The 20,647-nt window shown below is 40.2% G+C and overlaps 1 protein-coding gene across 2 annotated transcripts in view; it reads right to left on the bottom strand.

Moving 5' to 3' along the window:
- PTPRK (protein tyrosine phosphatase receptor type K) overlaps positions 1–20,647 on the bottom strand; it is a 523,937-nt gene that overhangs the window by 248,875 nt on the left and 254,415 nt on the right. For both annotated transcript variants that reach the window (XM_055309658.1, XM_055309656.1), the window contains exon 4: positions 1,036–1,117. In XM_055309658.1, the coding sequence (XP_055165633.1) occupies positions 1,036–1,117 (82 nt within the window). The remainder of the gene's footprint in view (positions 1–1,035; positions 1,118–20,647) is intronic.

A 20,647-nucleotide genomic window follows, 5' to 3' on the forward strand; every position in this document is an offset into this window, starting at 1 on the left:
GAACATGAACTAGCACAGTGGTCCTCCCTCTGTGAGCTCCCGGCCAGCAGCAGGGGCATCACCTGGGAACTTATTATGAGAAATGCACATTTACAGGCCCCACCCCAGGCCTACGGAATAAGAACTGAGGAGGGGCCACACAATCTGTGATCTGCCACCCCTGGTAGGTGACGCTGATGCACCGCCGGGTTTAACACCAGCACTCACCAGGAGCGTGGCCTTGCCCCCCCGCACAGTGCTCCCCTCCACGCGCACGGTGCTTACAACGGGTGAGAAAATTTCCACCAGGAGGATTACTGAACAGACCATCTAGAGTTCATGGGCCCTGTAAAATGCCGCTGTTGGGAGATCTAGGTAAAGTCTGAATTCATGCCAGCTGTTTTGCCTCTGGCTCTACTGAGTGCATGTAATGAATGTCTTTCAGGAAATGCGATGTACACACAAAATTAGTTACACCATCTGAAGACCAACCAATGTGCATCTAAAGACATAATAAAATTATGTGTTAATAAACGGAGTCCTTGTTTTGTCTGATTTCTATTATTTTGTTGTTTCACATGGATTAACCAGATGTTATTAAAAAAAATTTAGTCTGAAGTTTGGAATACGGTGAACTAATTCATTCTCTTTCCTTCACGCCAACTTTCAACTAAGCAGATCACATAAGTTAGTGAGGTTTCTATAGGTTTCCTTTCAGTGGAGCTCTGATTTGTTATTCTTTTTTGCTTTGCTAGACTATTTAATAAAACCAAAAGACGGAGCATGTCCTATCCAGAATTTCATTATATTCACATTTTGTCCTCCGTAGTTAAAGAATTAAAAGAACTCCTTACTGGTGTACCACTAGGTACAATCCTGAGAAATATTTGACTCAAAACTTCTAGAAGGATTTCAGTGTTCTTTTAAAACTGAACGGAAGGCTAGGAGTAACAACAAAAGAGACAGCCACAACCAAGTGATAAACAGTCAACAGTCCTTGCCAATGTACAAGTGTTGAAAGGACACAGAAAAATACAATTCTTAATGACAACCTACCACAAGGATAACTCAGCACTTGGATGTCATCAATGGCAATATAACCACTCCTCCCTCCTGAGACTTCAGCTTCAAATATTACCTGTCAGGAAGAAATAGAAAACATTTACAACAGTCATTTTTAAGGAGTTTTTGCAGGTCACAGAGAACAGCTATCGCACACTTATTTAATTTTATGAAAATTAAATTTGATTTTTACTTTCAAGAATTAAAAATTTAGCCTTTACTGTAATTTCTTAAGTTTTGTCTAGGTAAACAAACAAATAAAAATTGCTGAGGTCAAGCAGCTGAAAAATCATTTCAGCAACTGCTACTGTGTGTTAGAGTTCCCGAACAGGCACCAACTAAGCAGAATGAAGAGGCAAATACAGCTAATCGCCTATCTCTAAATTTTCTCTTGTTGATTTTCTCTGTTTTCATTATTTAAAATACATTACGCACTGACAATGTACCAAGCAGTGGGCTAACTAGTGAAAATACCAAATGATCTAAACTTTTAAAAATAGCTAAATTTTCACAAAGGCCATCGGCGAGATTAGCAGTATTCCCGGCAAAAGGAACAACACAATGGAATAGAACAGAGCTGTGTGTTTGGGGAACCAAATGTGGGTATGGCTACAAAGGTTCAAAAAGGAAGGTAAGATTTCAGGGCTAGGCATGAGAGGACCTTGAATACCACGGGACCAAAATCAGGAGGACAGCCTGCCAATAATTACACATTAATAAATATTAAAAAAAAACTTTCTATGTTCAAGTATCAGCTCATGTTATAGAGTTTTGTTATACAATCAATAGAAAGACTTCATATAGCCTTTTTTTAAAATACTGTGTAGTGTGACTTTCCAAGAGAAACCATATTTAGTGTGCACATTTCAATATTCTATTTGACTATGGGCTCCTTTATTCATGGAGATACACAGATTATTTTGGGAGTTTTCTGCATGACATTTTAGGAAATGTGATGGAAATGGATGTCTGAATTAGGGATATAGTATATTCAAAGTGATCTATTAGAAACACACATGCCAAAAAAATAATAAAATAAAAAATAAAAAGAAATAAATTAAAAAAAAGAAAGAAATACACATGCCAATAAGGTAGAGGGTGGACTAAAAGAAATCCAGACTGGAAACAGGTGAAAAGCTAGTCGTAGTGAAAATAGAGAGGTACGAAGAAAAAGGGAAGATAAAAAGAACGCTAACAAAATAGACAAATTAAAATTTATTGACTTTTTAGATGTGGTGAAACACAGGGCCATTCTGGCTCCAGGCCTGCACCACTGGGTGGCTGTGCTATGGGGATCCCGAGCCGGGACTAGTGAAAAAGAAAAAGGTACAAATCTGAGGGAGAAGACTACGTACCTTTCAAACCTGATTTGCCTATGGTACGCCCGGGGGAGACCTACTGGGGCACGAGTGGACAAACCGATCTCAAAAATAAGAGACAGGCCCACCATAAAGCCATATCATCTTCATGGAAGTGAATCAGTCACAGAGTTAAAAGTTAACACGACGGGTGTGTAAGATGTTGCAGGAAGATAAAGAGGAGAAACCCGGTAGCAGTGTCCCCAGCATCACCCCTTCCCATGTCCAGGTGGTCCTCCTCCAGCCGCCCCGAAGGCAACGACAAGGGGGCGCAGTAGACTGGGTGCCGGTCCACCTCCCGGTCCCCCATCCTGTCACAGACCATCTCCAGGGCTACTTCTCTCCTACTCTGTCCTTTATGACCACTGATCTCCCTGGAACAAGCTGAAGCTGAGAAGTAGGACAGGGTCTTTGTGGGAAGAGAAAGACACCCCAGTGGAAAGGACGGCCAATCTATGAGCACAGAGATGTGTGTGCATGTGTGTGCATCACACGATTTACATCCTGTATAAGTGCATCTGATAGGAAAACAAATACTGGAACAGAGGCTTAGCAAGAAATAGAGGCGAGAATCAGAGACGTTAAATAAAGTATGACTTGGAGTGGCTGTGGAGGAGGCCCCTCTCCTGGAGGTAAGAAAACTCGGACTTGACTCCCACCTCTCCTGCTTACAAATGCTTAAGCAAATCCTATAACCTTGTAGAGCCAAGTCCCAAATCCTTAACATGGGTATAATGCAGCTTTCATTATAAAGTTTTATGAGGATTAAATGGTAGCAGATGTAAAAATGCTATATATAACCCAAAAGGTAAGCTCATCAGCATTGTTAGTATGAGAGACTCGTGCAAGAGTATCCCAGGAAAACACGTTTTATTTGCTTGAATGATAGTTCAAGAAAAGGGAAGGTACAGAAAGAAAAAGTGAGAAAACCATTTTTGAAGGAAAAAAACCTACATTTTTGTGAACAGACCATATATCGTTGTAATTAATCACTGTTGGTTATTCCACTTCCGCTGTAGCCAACACTAATTCAATTATTTTCGTCTCTTAGGTTTATCTTAGTTTCCCTTTCTCCAGTTATTTTGCTTCTTGTGTTTCACATTGGGATAAGCTTATACAGGTCTACTGCGCCCCCTGAGAAAACACTTCTTATTTGTTCATCTCAATTGTGCTCTTATTCTGGACAGTAAATGCAGCCCTGGATTTAAAAGGGGAGCAAAAGAATCTGTTCTTTATTAAAGGAAAAAAAAAAAGAAATGTTTCTCTTTTCATTGACCCCGTGTTCTCTGCTAAATGTTGTCTTTGCCTCATTAACAGGAGCCGGAGGAAATTTCTAAGATCAGATTCCTTCGCGACTAAGGATCTAATCAGCTTTATCACCTCAGCAGAGCCCTCGCCTCGTAAGGCTCCTCGGCCCTGTCAGGGGAAGCGACTCTCAACAGCTTAATTACGCCAAGTTTGCTTGAGCAGAAGCTCAGGTCAGATCTAATGCCTGGTGTCAGGTAGTCAGCCAGGGCTTCCCACAAGGACAGAGCAACGGAGGCCAGGCCAGATGTCACCTCCCACCCCCTGGGAGGCCAGCCTGGGGACAGGGTGGACGGGCCCTGCTCCGCAGGCTGGGTGCCCTCCGCTCCGTTACCTGAAATACCCAAGATAATGAGTCCAATCAACTTTTTGCTACTCTAGCAACATTCTTGGATTATTAGCTAAACAAGTGAAGTATGGTTGAATGAAATACAGGGGGGGAAAGGCAACCCATAAAAAACAAGGATCTCATCCTTTCATAATTACTGCAGAGAATGTACCTTGTGTAATGAGGGAAAGCAGGACTCATGGTCAGGAAGCCTGGGATCTAACTGCTGCAGCCTGGGACATAACTGCTGTGGCCTGGGATCTAACTCCTGTGGCCTGGGATCTAATTGCTCCAGCCTGGGATCTAACTGCTGCTATCACCTGCAACCACAGTAACTGATTCAGCTGCATTTTCCTATAGCCTCATCTGGGAAATACTGGCCTTGCCTACTTCACATGTTTGTTGTGAAGGTTGTATCATATGTACACAATGATTTTTTTTAAAGATTTTATTTATTTATTCATGAGAGACAGAGAGAGGCAGAGACACAGGCAGAGGGGGAAGCGGGCTCCATGCAGGGAGCCTGTCGTGAGATTTGATTTGATCCAGGGCTCCAGGGCCATGTCCCAAGCTGAAGGCAGCGCTAAAACACTGAGCCAGCCAGGGATCCCCAACTATTTTTAAGGGTAACTTTAACTTATGGAAAAATGTATGTAAAGTCGTACTTTTGCAACTCTGTATATCAAGTTACTTTTGTGACTTATAGAAAATCTAAGCCGGTTTCCTTTTCTAAGGAAAAGAAACTTGTTAGTGTCCACTCAGGGAGAGCTTCAGGGAGGATTAAATGAGATATGCTCAGGAAACATCAGCACAGCCCTGGCACCCAGTAAGCACGCTATGTTACGGAGCACCACCATGGAAGAAAGCATCTATAAAGAACATAGGTACTAAAGTGAAACGTCTTCTCTTTCTTGTCAAAAAACTGCATCCTCTGCCCCAATTTGGGGGGTGGGATGAAAGGGGGCCCCTGGCTGGCTCAGTTGGTAGGGCATATGACTTTTGATCCTGGGTTGTGAGTTCAAGCCCCATGTTGGGTGTAAAGATGATTTAAAAATAAAATATTTTTTAAAAGTGGATATATTGTATTTTTATAAACAAAAGTATGTCAGCATCATTAAGTATAACTGACTTCTCTCTCTCATGTGAACTTTAAAACTGCAGTTTCTCAAGGATACATTGTAGGCCGCCTTCTCTCCTTTTGCCATATTTTCTGCCATGATAGGATTGAGAATGACAAGCCTGCAAAAGGACGAGGGTATTGAAGAAAAAAAAAGTGTGTAGAGATATTAAAGGGAAATGAAAGTATACGGTGTCACAAAATCCAATGAAAAAAGTCGGAAGTGCAAGAGATGTCAGGACCAAATCCCGGTAAAACATTAAGTAAAATGGAGATTAAAAATATCCTCTTATACATCTTATAACTGGAAGCTTGTACTCTTTGACCAATATCTCCCCAACTTCCCAAACCCTGGTAACCACCATTCTAGTCTCTGTTTCTAGGAGTTTGGCTTTTTTAGACCCCACAATGTCAATGATATCACACCAAAGAGTTCAAACTTCCAGTTATTACATGGATAAGAGATCTAATTTACGGCATGGTGATTGTACTTAGCAATGTTGTATCATATACTTGAAAGTTCCCAGGAGAGTAAGTCTTAAATGTTTTCCTCTCAAAATGAAACGGTATTACATGACATAATGGAGGTGTTAGCGAAGGCTATGGTGGAAATCATCTGGCATCATATATCAAATTAACACACTGCCTTAAACTTACACAGTGTTATATGATAATTATGTCCCAATAAAGCTGGGGAAAATACCCCTTATATGTGCCATTCAGATTAGGGATGATCAAAGAAAGAGCCACCTGTATGAAGTAACAGAAATGGAAACCATACTGGACAATGATGAAGACAGCAGAGGAGGGGAAATGAATATAAAGACTCCCACAGGAAGTGTGCCTGAATTGGTAGAGAGAAATTTAACTAAAAATGGAAGAAGAGGAGTACCTGGCTGCTCCATAGAGCACACAACTCTTTTTTTTTTTTTTGAGGTTTTATTTATTCATGAGAGACACACAGAGAGAGAGAGAGAGAGAGAGAGAGAGGCAGAGACCCAGGCAGAGGGAGAAGCAGGCTCCATGTGGGGAGCCCAACATGGGACTCGATCCCGGGACCCCAGGATCACGCCCTGGGCTGAAGGCGGCGCTAAACTGCTGAGCCACCCGGGCTGCCCGAGCACACAACTCTTGATCTCAGGATTATGAGTTCAAGCCCCCCATTGGCTATAGAACTTACTCTAAAAAAAAATTTAAAAATTAAATTAAAAAAATAAAAATAGGAGAAGATATGGGATCAAGAGAAGTGTTTTGATTTTTATTACTGTTAATACTTATTTAAATGGGAAACAAATGTTTAGAGACTGATGAGGATGACTGAATTTAAAATGGTATCTTTGTGTGTAAGAAAGAAATGATAACTCTTAGTGTGACATAGGAAAGGACAGGATCCAAATATTAGATCACACGAAAGGGCCCTAGGTTTTTGTAATACAAGGACAGACAAAGATGAATGAAGATATGAGTAAATGTGTAGGATTGGTAAAGGGAGTTTCTACTACTTGGCCTTAATCCTCTCAGCTATGAGGGATGGGCTGGTAAAAAGAAGACTGGTTAGAAATTGGAGAGATTGAATGGAGGAGAATGGAGAGGAGAATCAGAAAGGGAATTGAGGGATGCCTGGGTGGCTCAGTGGTTTAGCGCCTGCTTTGGGCCCCGGGGCGTGATCCTGGGGACCTGGGATCGAGTCCCCCATTGGGCTCCCTGCAAGGAGTCCGCTTCTCCCTCTGCCTGTGTCTCTGCCTCTCTGTGTCTCCCATGAATAAATAAATAAAATCTTAAAAAAAAAAAAGAAAGGGAATTGAACAGAAAAACATAGTGTAGGATTTCCAGGAGTGTTGTGGGTACACTGGCAGTTGGTGAACCATGATTTTCTAGTGCTCCCAATGGAACATGGAGGGTGTGTGTGTGTGTGTGTGTGTGTGTTGTGTGTGTATGTTTTAACAGAATTTGCTTGTTTTAAGCTTATAAAAGAAATAGTTCAAAAGAAAAGCAAGTAAGGAGTTTATGGAAATGGCAAATGTCAAAAATGATTATGATGAAATTAAATTTTCATAAGATAAGCAAGTTAATGAGTTGGCCAAAGACAGACGGTTTGATGATCCGGAGCTCCCCATGAGGTTGATGGAAGAGCTCAGTAAAATGAATGAATGAGAAAAAGATGAGTTTGTGTTATGGTCAGAGCGTGAGATGCTAACACACTCGTGACATATTACGAGATCCATTCAACCAGAGCAGCAGGTTAAAATCAGGTAGATGATTTTGGAGATGAAGAGGTGAAGAAACTGTCACTGGACTTTCCATAAAGACAACAAAGTCACCAGGATGAAGGTGGCTGTGGCAGTGGGGAAAGCAACTCTAAACGATGCCAGTACTAAAGTCTATGATGAATGGAAGACAACGACTTAGGATCTATTGGAAGGTAATAATGAAGATGATGGCATGTTTGAAAGAAAAAAAAAATTCAAAGGGTAAGAATGTTTCCTGTCCTTTTACTTAATCTTAAATTACATGGGGATTAATATCTGCTCAATCAGAGACTATTTGGGAAGAAGTATCCCCAGACTCGATCTACAAACAGAGCACAATCATAAACACATAATTCAGTGTACAAATAAATTTCTGAGATACATCTCCCCTATAAAATATAAACCCATTGAAGGCAGTGACTTTTCTTGTTCCCCCACAGCCTCAGTGAACCAACCATCAGAATCCTATTGAGAACTGAGGCTGGAAAGAGTTCTAATGTGTTACAAAACAACTAAGTAATATAAGTGGATTTTAGTTAATAGTTTTGCCTCCCAGGGAAATACGAGATAAGGTATTTAGTTCACTTTTACTTAACTCATAAAATTTTGTTGGCATAATAAAATGACTCTCCCTTGAGAAAGTTCCAAATAATTTTCCCAAGCTAATTTGTAAATCATGAAAACATAATTACTTCCTTTGAATAGTTAAATAATGCTGTAAGGAATAAATTTCTGGTGATAGGCCCCAGAAGATCTTATATTGCATAAGTCAAATGTCTATGTGGAAGCTTCAAAATCTAGAATTTAGTTGCTTTTCAAAGGCAGGGATATCCTATTTCTGCTCATACTTAAAGATTAATATGCACATAATTGGCAGGTGGTAGCAAAAATCCAATGCACATTATAATGAGGTGTGGATAGATAGTGGGTAGATAGACAGGCCTGGGAGAGAGAGAGAGAGAGAGAGAGAGAGAGAGAATATCTAAACCCGCAGAGCGGCTTCTGCTGAGTGGAAGACCCTGTGACCGTGCAAAAAGACCGTGTGCATTCACGCAGCACAGTGTGGGTTTCAGAATCTCTGGAACCTTTATCACTTGCTGTCACCCACCACAGCTCCTTTCACAGGCACCGTCAATCTGGAATTCAGCTTTCGAAACTCCAGGTTCACGGAGATTGCTGGAGCAAAGGCGCTTCTCCCATCAGCCCTGTGCTGGCAGGCGGCTTCTCCTATCGAGTCGGGCAATCGTCTAGGAGCCTGACATGCACAAATGCATTTAGAAAAGTCTTTGGGAAAAAAAAATAGAAAAGTCTTTGGGGCTCTCCGAAACTAAAAAAAAAAAATCTTTTTTTTCTTTTTCGAAGTAATGAATTCTTAACAGTCCTTCTCTATTGGTTTGCTTACTCGTTTATTTAGTTCCTTGCAGAAGAGAAATATCTTCCATTGCAACAGGTACGTCGATAGAACATGGGAACAAGGGAACTGCTTCTTTGGTTTTTAAAGCTGCTTCCTAGAACAATTGGGATTCTCATTATATGTCAACTAAATGTGGGAGAAAACTAAGACATATAATCAAGCCCTAACTGATTTTTCATCTGAAACTCTTTCATATTTCATGTTTCATTTTAGAGACCGTTAGTGCCTCCATGAATTACGGAGTGCATAAGAATTCAAAATCAGCTCTTTTCCTTAAAATGTCCTGACATTAAATATGGCCAGTGTCTTAGGAGGACTGGTCCTGTCAAGACTTTACATTAGGACTTAACTGTTTGCCAAGACTCATAAGGGTTCCAGAGATTCCAAAACCTATATGCAGTTACCTGAATACATAGAGGCTTTTTGTATAGTTACAGGGTCTTCCACTCCACAGAAGCTGTTGTTTGGGTTCAGATCTTCTCTTTCTTGCACGCGTGCGCGTGCACACACACACACACTACATCACACACTCCTATCTATCCACACACCATGATCATAATATAGTAAAGACTTGAGTTGATTTTAGGAAGCAGATTCTATGTATAGTGTAGCCAAGTATTCTTGAATAAAATGTCAGTATTACAAAAAATATCCTGAGGTTTAGCAGTACCAACGTCTACGTGATGAGAGGGCCTGCTACACTACCTAACGTGGAGGAAAATATTGGGTGTACCAAGACCATACTTGCATGAAAGGCAACTACACCATCCATCCAACTGCAACCCTTTGCAGAGTGAAACTGCATCACAATATCATATATACTGTGTGATCCACAATAGATATCAGTCCGAGCACATACCAGTGTCCAGGAAGTGGTAAAAATGTAGGACCGGAGCTCAAAGGGAGAAAATAAAACCGAAGAGAATTTACACCAAAGTAGACCGTATAGGAGAAAAGCCCAAAGAAGGCAATTTTCAGAAAGCTCCACAGTGAAATGGATATGGGAACCTAGTACATTCCTATACTTCAAATTTTAGCCCAGGGAGTTGGCTACCCCTGATGTAATCACCACAGTATCTAGAAGATCTAAATAAGGAACTAACAATAATTATTTTTAGAACTTACGCTAGAATATTTAAGTTGATAGTAAGTCTATTATTTACTTAAATTTTCACTCCTAACATCTAACACTTGCAAAAGAACTGTCAATGGTCTCTTTAATTTTTTTTTTTGGTCTCTTTAATTTGAATAGCTATTGATGTAGGGTGAATATGTATCAAAAACACACGACTCCAGAATGTGGCCAAGAGAAACCCAGACAAACTTTTCATCTCCAAAAACAAACTCCAAACTTGAACCCAAAATACATAATACTCACAATTTAAAAACAGAGGAGTTTCTGTGCTCTCTGCGTGGTTCCGGTATCATTAAGATGCCTTTGGGGGAAGAGGCATATATTGCCTCCCCGAAAAGATTTTGGTCTAAGTGCTTGGTCATAATGGAGTCCTACACATACACACCAGAGCACACCAATGGGGAGCAGAACCTCAATTCTACATGACAGAGGGCAACTCAAAGCCCTGTGAGCACCTCCTGGGGCCACTGTGAGGATTAAGAGATTATGCACAATCTAGAAGTTTCTCCATAAAGGTTAATCCCTTCTTCCCTTTCCTGGTGCAGGGACTGACTGTCACAGGTAATAAAGAGGCAAGAAGGCAGTTCCAGGTGGCACTGATGCTGGAGACCAGGAGAAACCCCTGCTAGCTCTTCGGTATTGCAACAAACTCAGCACGCACACCACCCTCCTAATGTCTCCCACAACACACCTTGAACAGCCCTACACCCAGCTCACTAGCCCACCCTTACCTGACTCCTCCTTCATTCCAATTCAAGGCCCAGCATGGTAAGAAGGCTGAGACTACAGACTACAGAGCCCACCACCCTGCTCTCTCTGCAGGCATCCCCAGCTCCGCCGCAGACAGGTGGACGGAGCACAGCGCTATATCCTAAACGCCTGTGATGTGTTCAAAAATAAACTAAAACAGGGCCGCCTGTTCATGGCACAGCCTATTTTATGTTAGGGTATAAGTTTAGCAAACGAGGAAAAATCAAAAAGGCAATTAGAAGAGGGAAGTGAACAAAAGTTAAGCGAAATAATTCAAGATCTAAAAATGCCATGAAACTCATTCTTCATCCTGTGGGTCTCTCCTGAGATACATAAGCAAGCACCCTACACCATAAAAGATCTGGTATAAAACTGAACGTAGAGAAGCAAAGGGCTGCAGAAAATTCATCAGCAAAATGTCATTTCTGTATCTTTACTATCATAACTCTACCATCTGGGTTATATTTTATAGTTAGTTGTCTGAGCCAAAAATAAAAGATGACTGGTTAAGGTTGCTATTTCTATCAACATGACACTGAGTTACAGTACTATTTTTCCTCACTTCTAGAGATGTGCCATTTGTCTTCCTACAATCCACAAGCAGAACCTTTTATATTTTAGCACCAACAGTCCAATCTTACACGAAGCAGAAGTACATCACTTCACTTGCACAGCAATATTGGGGAAAAAAATGCTCTCAAACTACATTGTAAGTCTGTTCCCGCCAAACTTGTGACTCAAGGGCTTCGATTGATAATTGTGGAGCTCAATTAAAAAAAAAAATTAGTAGTGAAACCCACACATACTGTCACACTAAGTATCTATTACACAGGAAATCTGTTGGCAGCACATACTATATCCCAGAGGAAAGCAATCTTTAAGGGAACCAGGTGATTACATGCCAGTCAGCTGATAGTATAACCAGATCCGACTACCTCAAGGCAAAGTTCAGCTGGAGGCTAAAGTTGAGTTCTCTTATTTAAAAACAAACAAACAAACAAAAAAAACTTAAAAATAAAATAAAATAAAGTTGAGTTCTCACATCGCTCATGAAAACATATTAATAAATACTTGTTTTTGCTAAGACCACATGCCAAAAAAGAACTCTTCACTTTCATTATACTGGTCAAAGAATTAGGTAATTTCAAAAAGTACTGTATACATTTCCTCCTGGAAAAATAGGTTAGGGTTAGGGTGGGCAGAGATTATGAAACAAAGTTAATTAGAGTAACCAGTTTGTGAATTTAGGGATGTTTCAAAAAAAAAATTCATGGTTTTTTTTTGTCCTATTTTATTTTACAAGTAAATGGCTAAGTACAGTGACATCTTTGACTATAAGCACTATATAGCAAAAATAACTAGCTATTAGTACATAATTTAAGATGTCAGTGCTTTTAAGCTAGTAAAAAGCCTAGTGAGCACTCAAAAATATTTGCTAGGGGAAGTACTCAACAAAACATTTCACAGCCAGCTTCTATAGAAGACAACATGGGGAATTTAGAAGATAATCTAGCACTGCAATAGGGCCAGGCATCAGAGCTTTGCTTAAAAAAAAAATGGGTGCATACACCTAAAAATGAATTTACACATTTACCTCAACTTTTTAAAAAATTCTTATTTGAGATATTTAACTAAAAGTATACATTTCATTGAATGCTTTGCAAAATATCAACTTAAATATTTAGTGATATATATTAACAAAAGAATAATATGTTATAAATCAGCAAAGGAAATGATCTTCCTTCAAGAATCTTCTTGTGCTAAAATCTTAAGACAAAAAAATTGTTATGTAGGATATTCAGAGACTGCAGTTATCTGGTATGGAAGCCTCAAATTTCAGTCAAAAAAGGAAAATGACATCCCATATCAGAAAGTCAACATCATTTCTGAAGAATACCTATAACCCCTCTGGGTGTCTGGCAATCAATAAGAATGGTTTATCTGAGGCAGAGAATTTTAGAAATTACAATACTGATGAAAAGAAATCCTAGGAACTCTGCACAATTACAAAAGCCTGACACCATACTTTTTAAAAGTGACTGATTCACAAACCATTTTTGTTATCCATAAAAGACAAAAAGAATGGGATAGAAATGGACTTGGGGCACCTGGGTGGTTCAGTGGTTGAGTGTCTGCCTTCAGCTCAGGGCATGATACCAGGGTCCTGAGATCGAGTCCCACGTCGGGCACCCTGCAGGGAGCCTGCTTCTCCTTCCACCTGTGTCTCTGCCTCTCACTGTGTCTCTCATGAGTAAATAAATACAATCTTTAAAAAATAAAATAATAAAATAAATAATAAAATAAAATAAAATAAAATAAAAATGGACTTTAAAAATAGATAGGAGAGAGATAAACTCTATCATCCTTGAGAACAGGAGATGGAAAAGGAGGAAAAGCCTGAATTTAATTGGCAAGATTTAGTTAAAAGTGAGAAAAAGTGAAAGAAACTGCCCTGACCAAGTGCCTTCTTTAAATAAAGACCCTAAAGAATAGAAACCAACTTCAGGGATCCCTGGGTGGCACAGCGGTTTGGCGCCTGCCTTTGGCCCAGGGCGTGATCCTGGAGATCCGGGATCGAATCCCACGTCGGGCTCCCAGTGCATGGAGCCTGCTTCTGCCTCTCTCTCTCTCTCTCTCTCTCTCTCTCTGTGACTATCATAGATAAATTAAAAAAAAAAAAAAAAGAAACCAACTTCAAGTGACTTAGGTGACCTGAAGGAGTCACTCAAATGATCTAGAAGTACCCTAGGAAAATCAAAGTTTTTTTTCCAGAAACTTCAGAAGGTACTTAACCTACTTCAACTTAGCATTGCTTCTACATATTGACATGAAAGAATCAACCAATTAGAGAGACCAGGCCATGGTTCTCAACATGTGGTCCTGGCAACAGTAGCATCAGCAACATCAAGGCACTTGTTGGGGATGCAAATACTTGGGCCCTACCCACAGTTTCTGTAAATGGGGTCCACAGTGTCTCTAGGTGATTCTGATGCAAGCTGACATCTGGGAAACACTCACTTAAGTTGATCTACCTTAATTTAGAGATAAACCGGGCCAGAAGTCTTTACCCTCATCCTATAGTTAGTGATAGAACTGTCGTCTCTAAAAACCAGGCTTCTTGCTTCAATATCTTTCCATTTGCACAGAAAATCACTCTGAGTGATTGTGTGGACGAAGGATTCATCCTCAACCCCCAACCACTTGGTGAGCACACTCTCAACACCCTAGCCACTAGGGATATCAAGACTGAAAAAAGACGGAGCCACAACAGCTAGGAGGGGAAGATCTATAACTAAGGTAGGGCACTAACATACGACAAGGGAAAGGGCACAGGAATTATGTTCCATCTGGGAGAGGAAACCGTGATTCAAAGAGGAAATGACTCCAGAGTAGAGTTTGAAAGCATAAGGCTAACAGGGAAAAAAAGGGGGGGGGGATGGCTAATCACAGAGCAAATGAGGTGCATTTGCAAAGAGCATGACAGTAGGAAACTTCTTGACCTTTTGGCACAGCAATTTATAGAACATTTAGGGACACTGAGAACAGTAGAGATAAGGCCTGGGAAGTAGGAGGCGGGGAATTTTATGTTGCAGGGACTTTCATGCCAGAAGCAGGAGTCAGCCCTTTCTCCTGAAGCTCCTGTTATGCCTTTGAAGATTTTACAAATGAGAGGATGTGACGGGTTTGTGCCCTCCTCCCAAAAATGACACTGTGGAAGCAACAAGTAGACGGATGGACTGGAATCTCACTGAAGGAGAGGAGACTGACATTGCAGCTTAACATGCTTGAGTGTTCAACAGCCAGCCAGTCAAGAAATATTTATTGCACACTGCTTACGTAGGATGATGTGAGAGTTTATCCCTACGTTCATATACATATTTATGGAGGGAACAACACAGGTCTCTAGGAAAACACAGGTCTGTGTGCGGCACACATGCGTGCACGTGTGTGTGTGTGTGTGTGTGTGTATACAGTCTATTCTCTTAAATCCAAAATTTCGCAAAGTTACTGTGCTTAATGTAAATAATCTTAGAGATTTTACTTTTTTTTCGGTTTTTATTTAAATTCTAGTTAGTTAATACATAGTGTGATATTGATTTCGGGAGTAGAATTTAGTGGTTGATCACTTAACCTTAACACCCAAGTGTTAGAGACTTTAATGTGAGACCGAAAATAATGTCACAAACATTGTTAAGATTGATATAATAGTAAGTGAGAGTAGGTTATTAAATAAAACTCTGTATTCCTTTCATCCCAACAGAATTAAATAAAATTCTGTTTCCGTAGGAGAGTGGTAAAAATTAATCTTTCATTTTCTGTACGTGTCACCAAAATGCACAATGACTTGCCGCACTCACCCAATTCAAACTTCTAAGTCTCAAAAACTCAGAAAGATCTCTGATGTGTTAATAGATCTAAACTTTACTATTGATAAACTCATAACAAATCTTGGCCGAAAGAATATTAGCCAGATTACAGTTTGTTCAGAAATCAATTAGGACCACTGAAAACTATTTAAATATGATTTTAAGGAGAGACACAGGGAGGAATGTTAGAGAAAAAAAATATTTCCTTTTTATTTATAGTTCCAATTATTTCTAAAATAATCCTAGTTTAGCTATGTCTGTACTCTTTACACCTATCTTCTTCTGTAAAAAAACTGAGGCCATGAGAAATCCCGTAAAATTTCTATAGTAAGATCGCTACATAATGTTAAATTGAGCAAAGTAATAATTAAAACTTCCATTTGATTATGTTAAAAAGATCAAAATATTTTACACACTCAGTGATACCAAGAGTTACTCATGCATGAATTACTTGGCTAACAGATTAACTAAGTCTTGAGAGTTTATATTTTCCTTTACCTCTCCCTGAAGTACCCATGCTAATGCTAGAGAAATCCAAGGCCATGGGGAAAACAAAGCGAATGAATCCAATATGGAATGCAAAGATCAGTTCCATTGTCTACGGACCCTGTTAACACAGCATATGCATTTCTTCGTTATATCACTATTTACTGAACAGCTGATATGTAACGAGAGATAACATCCCAAACAGGAGGAAAGACGATAAATAAGCAAACACAGGATGGTAAAAAAGTTTTTTGGAGGCAAAGAGCTAAAGAACAAAACAGGAGGGACCCCAGAATCAGGGACACCTCTCAGAAGGTAAAATATGAGCAGAGGCCTGGATGTAAATAAGGAAAGAATACCTTTCCAAACCGAGGGAATAACAGGCACACAGACTTTGAGAGAAGAATGATCTTGGAACATTCCAGAAACACAGGGCAAAGTGAAGGAGCCCACAGAGGAGCAGGCAAATTCACTTGGAGTTCATCAGGAGTTGGATCCATGGTAGAGATTTGGGTTTTATTCTAAATGCGTTGAAAAGCCATGGCAGGATTTGGGGTAGAATCCTTAATATCTGACATGTGTTTCAAAAGACCAATGTGCTGTGAGAACAGCCTGCCAGGGACAAAACTGGGAGAACCATTGAGAGGAGATGTTGAGGTGAGGGGGGAGGAAAACCTAGACTTTAGTAGTGCTGCCCTAACATTTTCACATTATATGGGAAAAAATACATAATTATCTGTAAGGCATCTTGGAATAAATGGGCAAAGCTGTTCATACTCGGGTCTCCAGACTGTAGGCTAAGCTGTGCCAGTAACACACTCGATAGAGAGGTAAACACATGTGTATATTGCACATAAATATATGCGTGTGTATATAAGACATATATACACACATATATATAACTAAAATATAATATGGATGTAATTTCATAGAAAAAAGTCTTAATATAGACCCAAGTAAAAGTCGTTACCTTGAGGGAGGGATTGGATAGAAGGGGGTGGGATAATACGATGGAGGAGTTTCACTTTTTACTCCATTAACTTAATGTATTTTAATTTTTATAAATATTTATCAAGGCATTAGCTGTCTAATGGAGAAAATATTTTTTTTAGGCCTCCATATTATATTACTATTCTTTGAGCTATACTTTTGATGACATGGCTTCCTCAAAAGTGTATTTGAAATTCCATTAAAAAGAAAAAAAGATTGGCTTTTATCCTAAGTGTAACGGGGCAGGCTTACAGGAGAGGAGTGACATAATCTGAATCATGATCTAAGCTTATTGTGATGACTAAGGAGAGGAGGGGTGTGGGGGGCGACAAGAGCCAGAAGCAAAGACAATAGTAAGGAGACCTCAACAGGTGTTCACGGGAAAGAGGATGCCTCTTCTATGGGGATGACCTAGGAAATGGAGAAGACAACCTTATCTTCGTCACCCCTAACATCTAGCATAGCAAGTGGTCTGCAGCATGCCTTCCACACACAGGTCTCTGGGTAAGAAAGAAGGAGAGAGGGCAAAAGGATGGCCAGCCAATCACAGGTCTGGAGTGTATTGCTTTTCTAATTTGAGGTGGAGAGGTGAAACATTCTTCTTGGGGACACTTACATAGTGTCCATTTCTGAAAGCGGCTCACCAATCTCCTAGGTAATTAAAGATTTATATAACCACTATTCTAACAAATCAGTGTTTGGAAGCAAGTAAGGTGGAAAGTATTTTAAAACAAACCTCTTTCTCAGTTCAGTTCCAGTATTAAAATACGCTGTCACTGAAGATTCAAATATGTTGGAAGATATTACAAAAATATGAGGTCATAATGAGTTACTCTAAAGACACCTAAGAAACGGTACTTTAAAAGTTTAACATTTAATGGTACAGTTCCTCTCAAATCTGAAACAAAATTAACCTAAATTACAAAACTGATTTGCATTCTCTTAGCTCCTCTCTCTTTCTTTTTAAAGTTATAGGCTGAGATCTCTAATCAATTTTTTACCCTGAGCTGGGTTAGCAGTAATTTCTACTTTATATCACTTGATCTGTCACTCTGTCCAGCTCTGAACTTAATTTTCTATTTCACCTGCACAATTATAAACCCCACCTTGTCATTACTTTTTCTACATATCAAACCCAATGCTTAAAATAAAAATCTCCAAAAAAATCACTTCAAGTTTTGTTTCAACATATTAGATGATTCACTGTTTGATTTCTTTGGATCCTATGATTAAAGATGTAAAAGCAGACATCAATATCCATATGGATTTTTCCATATGTTATATGGATTTGAAATTTTCTAGAGAGGGAAAAAAATGTTACAAATAACAAATGACAGCTAATTTTCCAAGTTAGCCCTTAAAATGTTTCAGTCCATAATATGGCTGTAACACTCTACTTGTACTTGGATTAGCAAAATGCTTACAATACAATATAATCTGGCCACATGTCTATGGTTATTAAAGGGCAGATGCTATATGGGGTGCTTCAGAGTCTTGATCAAAACTGTCAACAGCACTATGCGCCACAAAGCAAGTTTTCCTTATCCATTCTAGAGGGTGACCCAGCAGCATGCGGGCCTTGAGCTCTTGACATGTGGCTAGTATGACTGATGAAAAAAATTTTCTAATTTTCTTTAATTTCTATTAAATTTAGATGATTACATCTCAATAGAGGCTACACCTCATTGGACAGTGCAGGTCTGAAATATGAATTTCAACAAATTTGGATAAAAGCATTTAGGAGGTCTATTAATGATAGTGAAATCAAAAGTAACAAAAAGCAGCCAGAAGGGCACCTGGGTGACTCAGTGAGTTGAGCTCCAGACTCTTGATTTTGGCTCAGGTCATGACCTCAGGGTCCCGAGACAGAACTCCGCCTCTAGCCCTGCACTAAGCATGGCCCCTACAGAAGATTATCTTTCTCCTCTCTCTCTGCCCCTCCCTTGTTATCATATGTGCACATACACTCTCCCCCAACCCAAAAAAAAAGGATAAGAAAAAAATTAAAAAGAAGCAACTGGAGCATCACTGGAAATTTTTATGAAGAGTAATATGAATTCACTAGAAATCATAAAAGTAGGTTCTACTCTTGAGGAAAGCTTTAAGTTGGGCACTTACATGGTGGACTAACTATCGAATGGCCCCAACAAGCAAGAGTATCATGGCTAAACCTAGAACCCAATGCCAGTAGGAACTCAGCCCGAGAAGAGTCTCCATGTGTACAAATGACAACTTTTCACAGGCGCTTTATTCGAACAGTGTGATACATGTGGTTCCATTACAGACCAACACCAAATGCAAAGATGTGAGAAGTGCTCTAAAAACGCAAGTCGTCACGACCAGAGAAAGTCGCAGTGGAGTATCTGAAGGCGCCTTCTCTTGGGTGATCTGCGCAAAGGAGCGGCGACGTAGGTAGGACAGTTAGTAAGTAGTAGGCGCTCACGTCCCGTAGATAGTAGAAAGAACGCTGAGAGAGATGAAATGACCTGCTCCCCTAAAAGCCAAACCTTAAATGCACTCGAAGACCTAGACAATCAGGTGTCAGCTAAGGAGCGGTGGGACTCCCCATGTCGGGCCCAGGTCCTTCTTTTTTTTTTTTTTTTTTTTTTTGAAGATTTTACTTATGAGAGAGAGAGAGAGAGAGAGAGAGAGAGAGAGGCAGAGACAGAGGGAGAAGCAGGCTCCATGCAGGGAGCCCAATGTGGGACTCGATCCCGGGGCTCCAGGATCAGGCCCTGAACCAAAGGCAGATGCTTTAACTGCTGAGCCATCCAGGTGTCCCCAGGCCCAGGTTCTAATTCTGCTTATGCCACTTAGAGTTCTGGGATCTGGGTCAGACATTCTCTCCGGGCATGGTTCCTTCTACGAAATTAAATCACTGGACCACGACATCCGTAGGGTCTCCCCTAGAATTGGGGTACTATTTCATCAACAGGAAAGGCCATGTGACTGGAGGGCCGGGGTAGGTGACACACCTAAGCACACAGCGATGCCAAAGGGAAGACCTGAGGCCAGGCTTATGGGGGGGGGGGGCGCAAGTCACACCGACTCGTGCTAGACCAGCTCTCAGGTCAGGCTCTGATGTGCTTCCTCCAAATGAAGCTTCCGAGCATTGCTGAGTTTGCCGAACCCGCAGGACTTACGCGTAGAAGTGGACACACAAAATTGAAATTGAAAGTGAAGGAATATAGAAAAGGGTAATTTCTGAAGGGGAAAAAAAAAAACTGCTAAGCAATTCATGGGAAAATGACCTCACTCTGTTCCAGAAACTGCCAATACGTATTCTAATGAAACATTTCATTATTTATTGTGATATTCACTCTGATGTTATTAATGTTATAAAAGTATGGCTAATTATACATGCATTTTGATATTTAGGCTTTCAGAAACAGGCAGAAACAAAATATCCACACACTAATGCTCACCCAGAAAATAACAAATCGGTATCAGTGATGAGTCAGTACAAAGTAAATGGAAAAAGGAAGAAAGTCTCTGATTTATCCGCATGCCATAAATGCATCTTTGAACAGGCCAAAATGTAATGCATTTCTTCAACCAATTTACCAAGAATAGAAATTGCTAGCTGAATCAATAAAATATGAATTATTTTATGTTCTCTCCCATACTTCTCTCTCATTTATGATTTCACCAAAACCTATTAACTGTTCTATTATTTAAAACTCACGCATTCTATGGGGGAGGTGGGAGGAAGGAGTCTCTCTCTCTTATTTATATTCGTTCTTCATATCTGTAATGAAATCGGAAGACACGTGGGCATATGCATAGGTAGCATATAAATCAAAAATAGCCACAGTTAGCTAACTCGGTAAACATGAGATGTTGTCCTGTAAAGGGATGAGAGTATTCTAACCAATCCTGTAACATTGGCCTTGAAAATGGATCCAGGCTTTTCTACCAAGTTTACAATCAACCTGCCCCTGACCCTCCTAGGCTGGGATCCCAGGTCATCGCTTACTGTGTGATTCTGGAAAAGTCACAGATGCCTCCCACCCCCTCCTTCACTCTGTGAAACCCAGGCCTACTGACAAGAGAGGGTCCCAGTGACCCCGTTCGGGAACCCGTGGGTTCCTCATGTCATCCTCAGAA

This window comes from Nyctereutes procyonoides, unplaced genomic scaffold (genome assembly GCF_905146905.1).
Source record: "Nyctereutes procyonoides isolate TBG_1078 unplaced genomic scaffold, NYPRO_anot_genome, whole genome shotgun sequence".
NCBI lineage: Eukaryota > Metazoa > Chordata > Mammalia > Carnivora > Canidae > Nyctereutes > Nyctereutes procyonoides.